Below are 7,742 nucleotides of genomic sequence, written 5' to 3'. Positions count from 1 at the left end.
TGATTTTAAAAATGCATGGTATATATTAACATCCCAATCACATATATGAAACTATTTTCAAAATGATATTGTTTTTTTACATGTCTATAATAACAAATTAGCCTTTCAAAATGTTCTAGAAAACTTTCTTTTTTTCAGAATACAATTCAATTCATATTTTTCAAGTAGTAAGTTAGAATGCATGGGATATATTTGCCATTAAAAGTTTCTGTGTAAAATGTAAATACTAAGTCACCTAATAGTGTCCTATCTCAGCTTCTGAAAGGAATTATTTATAACATCTTTGGAATATAATCATGTAAGCTTCTCTTAACCATCTGGACATTTTGTTTCCTGCAGACAATTTCCAGTGGTGTCGTAGAACGTTTTGTTTATTTCTTGTTAAACAGACATGATAAAATTGTCTTTATAGAGAAATTGCATTTTTCTGACTTTCAAAATAAGGTAGTCCATTTGCAGCAGCTTGATATAAAGGAAAACAAATAATTATTATTAATATTAATAAAACACTACCACATATACTAAACACATGATTCAACAATGGCAAAGAATTTAAAAACATAAAACACACTCCAAGCAGGGTTCTTTGGCATTGCAACATAGTAAAGATTTTTTGAAGAACTTGGAGAGTTTTACTTAGTGAGCAGTCTAGATAATTAAAAAATTACACATTGTGATTGAAAAATATATGCAGTTCATTAAAATAGAGACATTAACTGCACTTCCCTAGGTAAACTTCTTTCAGATGTCAAGTTTATACTTTAATTAGAACAAAAGACCTACATTAACTTCAATACAACATAATAATTCATAGTAATGATTGTATATTAATCTCTTGAGCTTGTTGGATTATAGCACATGACATATGGTATAGTGCAGGCACTTGTGTGGTCCTCTGGGGACTGAGGTTGTGCATAATAATTAGCCCCTGGAAAATAGAATCTGTCTCCCTCTGAGAAAAGCTATGCCAGTGCCTATTGGCTTAAGGTATCACATGAATGAGACAGAACACTGTCAGGCTCTGTCCCCACTCATCCAAGCTGTGTCTAGAGGTGGGCACTGAAAACACTGCTCCTGAGTTAATTCTTGACAGAATCCTCTTAAGAAATTAGAGTAGCCATACATTTCTTTGGTTTTAATTATTGTATTTTGGCTGAAAATGTCAAAATTACCATTTTGGTTACAGAAAACTATTTAACTATATACTTTGAAGAGAAAATAATCTAAGCAGAAATGTTACAAGGTGAAGCAGCTTCTTTTTCTTGAATGCTACCAGAAAGTGCTTCAATTTAACCCCTAGCTTTGTAAATTCAGATACAATTGGAATGTAAGATTATAAATGTCTTTAAGAAATGTGTCATCTCACAACGAGTAAGTCCTCAAGACCCTTGGCAGTCCCAGGTATGCTAAAGGTTCTCCAGTACACAACCTCAAAGGATAATGAAATGGTGTCACAGAAATAAGACTCTGGCTGATTTACAAATAGATGCATATTGAGTCAAATAGGTCTTAAAATTACTTTTTTGAGGTTAAAAAAAAGCCTAATCTCACTGCTAAAGTATAACTAGAAGAGAAAACAAAGTTAAGTGGACATGGTGGTGACCAAAAATGGTTGAATTAAAAAAAAATGTTTTTTGCAACTCTTCTTTTAAATTCATATCACTTCAAAATTTGAATTTCATAAACAAACCACTTAACTAAAAATATTTGCATTTAATAGAGTGCTTAGAACTCTGAAGTTTCTTAAGATCTTTCAGAGTAGCAGATCCTAATGAGGCTTTTTTAAAGCTAGCTATTTAAACATGGAAGAAATAAAGATTCACTACCACAGCTGGACAGAAACAGTTTTCTCAAACATCACATTGTGTGTTTTTTCCCACTGAGTTTCCTTTGTGCTCCTATGATGGAGCTATCATGTTGTTGATACATTTATTGGAATATGTGGACCCACTTTACTTCCTTTCAACACATGGATTGGCAATTGAAAATAATTCCTCTCTATTAAGAGAATGTGTGACTAAAACAGCTAAATAGCCTATTAAACCAAAAATATGACAATGTGCTAGCCTCAGAGAAAGCTTACTTTGTGTAGTAATTAATTACCCATACCACACCGCGTCTCTGAGAACATTTTAGCTAGGTCTATCAATTTATTGTGTAATTATAGTTTTTCATTTGAGGCAAAGATGCTGATTCATCATTAGGCAGATGGTAATAAATCATAGTTTATTTTCTTTTTATAATATTTATCTTTCCAATGGGGAAACCTACTGTATGTTCCATATTTATTTAACTTAAATGTCAATTAGTTAGTCTAAGTTTTTAAGGATGATATGAAACTGTGGTTGTAAATCTAAGCATCTGCTCATTTTATTATTCCCAGTGAAATTATATAGGCATTTTGAGGAGGAAATTGAGACGTGTGGGTTCTGTTCTCTTTTTACTATTTTACATGTGGGTGTAGTGATAGTCTGCAATGGTAGATTGATTTTTAATGCTCTTATAGATATCTCCTAACTTATCTACATATGTATACCATTGTTGGGGTGGGTGGGCCACCATCATAAGGAATGATGCAATTTGTTTCTTCAAAATTGTTCCTTAAACCAGTGCAGTGGCAAACCACAGTCTCATTAGTTATGCAGCAATACATTACATTCTCAAGTCTATTACTTTCTATAACCAAATAATCTCTCTGATGTTTTCCATAACACTCAGTGTGAAGAACCCAGGACTCGATACCAGAGGACTTGCTACCAGAGGAACATACCTGCGACACTTTAATTAGCTGTAGAACTTCCAACCACTCAACTAAGCTTCTATTTAAAAAAAGGTTGTTGTGGGAACTCAATTAACAAAAACAAAATCATGCAAACATTGCCTGATATGTAGCAGGCACAGCTGTTAGCTGTGTCTGAATCCTTTCTTGAGAGATACAATGGTGAGTTTTACTTTCTTTCATTAATAGCAAAGCTTCAGGTACCTCTTGTGAGTGTGACTGTTTTTTAAAGATATGTTGGCAAATAATGTGATTGAAAAATTTTAAACTTCAAAGTTCATAATTGGTCACCTGGAAAATCCTGCTGAAGATAAAAATGACTAGTCCTCACATTCCAAAATCCACATTTTGAGAAACACCGATTTAGATTGTTGATTGATTTATTTTTTAAAGATTTTGTTTGTTTATTTTTAGAGAGGAGAAGGAAGGGAAAAAGAGAGGGAAACATCAATGTGTGGTTGCAACTTGAACACCCCCTACTGGACATCTGGCCCACAACCCAGGCATGTGCCCTGATTGGGAATTGAACTGGCCACCTTTTGGTTCACAGTCCAGTGCTCAATCCACTGAGCCAAGTCAGCCAGGGCTAGATTATTGATTTAATATAAAGCTAAAATATACTTTCATAAAAGCATTTAACTCAATGCCCTTCTTCATACTTCTGGTGTCATGTAGAAACCCTCTCTACATCCTCCTGAGTGCCCTATCCTTTGCCTGGATTCCCTGGGAAAGTTTTGTTTGTCAGGTATAATCAAAAGATGAGCTAGTCCTTAATTAAAGCAGTGATTCCAGTTTACCCAGTGTTTAATAGAATGGCTCGTTTCATAGGATTTCTGGAAAAGATTGTTTATAACCCTAGCATCTCAGAGAGAGCTGGATTTACTGCATGACAAAGCAGAGAGGCTTAAATTCCAGTAGTGCTTTTGCTACGAGCTAAATATGTGACTATATCCAAGTTTCTTAATTACTTTGGCTACAGTTATTGTACCTGACGGGATGATGATGCTTTTCCTGGCTGAAGGTAACACCTTAGGGTTTAGACCTGAATGTTTCTTAGGCTTCCTTTTAACTCCAGAATATATGCTCTTTCACAAAGGGCAGTGTCCCAAATGTACCCTTCTTGAACCCAAGTTCAAGTGGTGCACACTTGTCACATTCTCTTGGTATTTACGGTTTATTATATCTTGACACAATTCTATGTATGAAGGATTGTGAGAATTAACGGGCACCCAGATATCTCAGCAAGAATTAAAACCTACTACCAATTCACCAAAAACACTTGTTAACTTGCATAGGATTTTATATACCTGGATCAATGGGAAAAGAATTAAAATTATAGAATTATAAAATTATAAAATTTGGAGGAACCTGAAGTAATCAGACCATGGCAGTATTGTTCCTAGTTAAAAGAGTTTTGTTGCAGTCAAAACATACAGGGCAGCATCTGTAAAGCTGGTGGACATCTGTTTTAATTATAATTTAGTTTCTTCACATATCTCTCAAATAGACTGAGGAAAACATGTTATTCCACAGTGAACTTCAATTCTAATATATCAAATAACATATAATTTAGAAGTGCAGAATACATAATATTTGGATTTTTATCTGTGCAATGTGGTTTACCTATGCACGCAATCATGAAACAAAAATGCACAAACAAAAATATTTTGTGCTTTTAATGCTCTTACAGCCTAAAGGTGTGAATTTGCTTAGGATTTTGTTCTAGAATGATCAACTATCAAACTGATAATTATTTGTCTTTGCTTTAAATTCAACACATTAAAGCTTGACTGAATATTGAAGATCCTTTGGCATACAGGGCATTCCCTTACTTGGCCCCACCCACAGCCCTCCACCTATTCTCACCTCTTTTCTGCTGCTAGTTTCTGTAGAACAAGAGGGGGCGATGTCTAGGTATGTAGCTGCCTGCCCTTTTAGCCCTTTCCTGTAGGAACTCCTCAACACAGCTAATATTTTCAAACAAACAAGTATATTGGTTAAAAAAAAAGGTAGTTTCATTTCTCATGTAAAAATATATGCACACAGGCAATCAAATGAATGGATTTCTACTTGAATTATCTAGCTAATTGCCTCCATTCTCTTCTTTGCCTTGAGCATAAAAACATTACTTAGGGTAGGAACAGCTCAGCTTTATAAATCAATTAATCAATACTGATTAATTCTTTCCCCTCAACTTAGGTTTCCTTTAAACTAAGATTAGGTTTATGCTCATCCATAAAAAGCAAAGACTTAGACACACAGGCACTGTCTGCAATGTAGCTCAGCCATGTGTAATGGGGAAGTGTGTTTGTTGAGTAGAGAAAAAAAAATCACATGAAATATTCTGAAGATATGTTTCCTCAGGGGATTTGCTTTATCCAATATCAGAAGAAAAAAATTCAAATCATTCTCTAAGGGCAAGTTAAAAGTTTAAACTGTCACCTCACAGAAGTCTAGGGTTTCGGGGAATAATGGATGTCAGGGCCAGTCAATGACAATGTCAGTATGAAAAGTTTCCTTTTTCACATGAGGAAAGAATTGGAGTGTAGGAAAGACTGATTCATACAGTAACACTGTTTTTTTTTTCTGCATAAAATTAGGATCATGAATATAATCTTTATTTTCACCTTCGTCAGAACTACAGGTAAAGAAGGAAAACATATCAAAAGTTTCCTCATAGAATTAAGGAACTTTTTTCATTGATCAGAACAACTTTTTCTTTCATAGTAAGTCCTTTTTGTCAGTGGCAAAATAGCAATTTAATGCTTTTTAAGATATTTGGGGGTTTTCAAAGAATGTGAAATGATTTCATTTTAGAGTAGTCTGTTTTAGTGCTTCCAACAGAAACAACACACAAAGAAATAAGAAAAATTTTATCCCTCATAAGGCATATATCACTTCTGAATTTTTTACAAAATCAACTGAGGCAAATTAGAGATTTCAAAGCTTGTCACCTTTTAAGTTGTTAGGGAAAAATTTGCATTTAAATTGCTCTGTGCAGCTACCTGAAGATCTTTCCCTGGAATGTTTATGGCTCTTCTTTTTTTTTCATTAATACTTTAAAAAATACAATTTCATAACCAGTGTATTACTACATCTAGTTGTGTTATGAACAGGCACTTCGTTTCATAAAATAAAAACATTCAAAGTGGTTTTGGTCAACCAATCACTCAGTCAAAATACTTGAGTTCTTCATATTGAATACTTAATAATGAAGTTAATCTGAAACCGTATCAACTCTTCTTTTCTATTACAGGAAGTGGGTCATTAAAAGCTCTAACATAAGAAACAACTTCTGTTCCTATGGGTTTTATCCATAGGAGTGAAGATTGTCCAAAACTTCTTAGAATGTTTCCCCCAAATAGTTTATATATATAAAAATACAGTAGATTTCTTTTTAATACATACATCATAGTATTATTTCAATAACTGCTTTTACATATTCAGAAATGCAGATACAAGAAAAATATTAAATGTGCAAAATGCTCTTTTTGTAAGTCCATTAAAATACAATGTAATAATATCTTCAGATTTGTATAAAAAGTCATTGGGGGGAAAGAACTTCAATACCAGAAAATCTGATTAAATTAGAGCTTTTGTTTGAAAAATTATAAGCAACCTTTTAAAAATGCTGAGATTTTTCTCAGTTATTTCCATCCAAGACACTGTCAAACACATTAAGTCCTGCTTTGAAGTGAACCTGAGCTGAATTAATGCTGTGCAACACCTTTGACAGGGCTTCTTGAAAGGTCTCATTCGATGCAAGTGACTTGTGGTGCTCCCAAGCTTCCAGGAGTATTGAAAACTGACTTGTCTTGTCATCAAGGTGATACAGGATGTTCCTAAAAAATATATATGAAATATGTAAATGATTTATGCACAATGCTATTTTCATATCAAGTGTTGTAATAAATATTTCCAAGAAATAGTGATATTTAAAAGAAGTAATAAAATTATAACACCATTTTCAACCTATAATAAATTAATGGAGATAGACATCAATCATCAAAATTTCCCATACTGATGAGAGAATCAGACATTATGTGTCTCCTGATGGAAGGACACTACACCATTTATAAAATAGTTTTGATAAAAATGTGAATCTGATGAAGCTTCTAAATCTAATTGCTAATAAATACAAGGGACACAGAAATATCTTAAATGATACCATGATGTATTATCAGAAAAATGTGGACTGTGGGGAACTACAGAACTAATGATGTAGTTTATTAAATAAATAAATTATAATAAAGATAGGTGAAGGAGGGACCTCTAGACCGAGGTTTCTTACCTTGTACTATGGACATTTGAGTCTGGATAGTTCTTTATTGTGGCAGCTGTTCTGCACCCTATAGGATATTTAGCAGTATCCTTGGGCTCCACCCACTACATACCAGTAATTGTCTCAGTCAGTGTGAACTACTCTAATGGAATAGCATAGACTTCTCACAGTTCTGAATGCTGGAAGTCTACGATCCGAGTGCCAGCATAGTCCAGATCACCAGGAGTCTTGGTGAGAGGCCTCTTCCTGGTTGTAGTCTCACTTGGTCTTCCTTGGTACATGCATGCAGACAGAGCTTCCTGTATCTTCTCTTGTTTTAAGGGCATTAGTCTCAGCACAAGGGCTCCACACAATCTCACCTAACCTAATTACCACCCAAAGGCCCGGCCTTCAAATACCATCACATTAGGTAAGGATCTTAACTCTCTCTCTCTCTATTATATGTGTGAAGGCTTCACACACATATATATGAAGATAGAGATATCTCCCTATATTATATATATCTCTCCCAAATATTATATAATTTTGAAAAATATATAAAATATTTTTCAAAAAGACAAAAATTTAGTCCACAGCAATTGTAAAAATTGCAAATGTCTCCAGGTTGGTAAAATTATCTTTTATGGGGCAAAATTGACTCCTGCTTGAGAACTGCTTTAGACTTAAAGAAACATCAACCAG

The 7,742-nt window shown here is 33.9% G+C and overlaps 1 protein-coding gene across 5 annotated transcripts in view; it reads right to left on the bottom strand.

Annotated features, from left to right (window-relative positions):
• Nucleotides 1–3,249: 3,249 nt before the first annotated feature.
• Nucleotides 3,250–7,742, bottom strand: part of NAALADL2 (N-acetylated alpha-linked acidic dipeptidase like 2) — a 1,144,210-nt gene continuing 1,139,717 nt past the window's right edge. For all 5 annotated transcript variants that reach the window (XM_045851217.1, XM_045851218.1, XM_045851216.1 and 2 more), the window contains one exon: nucleotides 3,250–6,621. In XM_045851217.1, coding sequence (XP_045707173.1) covers nucleotides 6,423–6,621 — 199 coding nt within the window. In that variant the 3' untranslated portion in view covers nucleotides 3,250–6,422. The remainder of the gene's footprint in view (nucleotides 6,622–7,742) is intronic.

This window comes from Phyllostomus hastatus, unplaced genomic scaffold (assembly GCF_019186645.2).
Source record: "Phyllostomus hastatus isolate PE091 unplaced genomic scaffold, TTU_PhHast_1.1 phas_contig_86, whole genome shotgun sequence".
Classification (NCBI taxonomy): Eukaryota; Metazoa; Chordata; class Mammalia; order Chiroptera; family Phyllostomidae; genus Phyllostomus; species Phyllostomus hastatus.
Note: the sequence above shows the minus strand (reverse complement) of the source record. Positions and strands in the feature narration are given on the sequence as shown.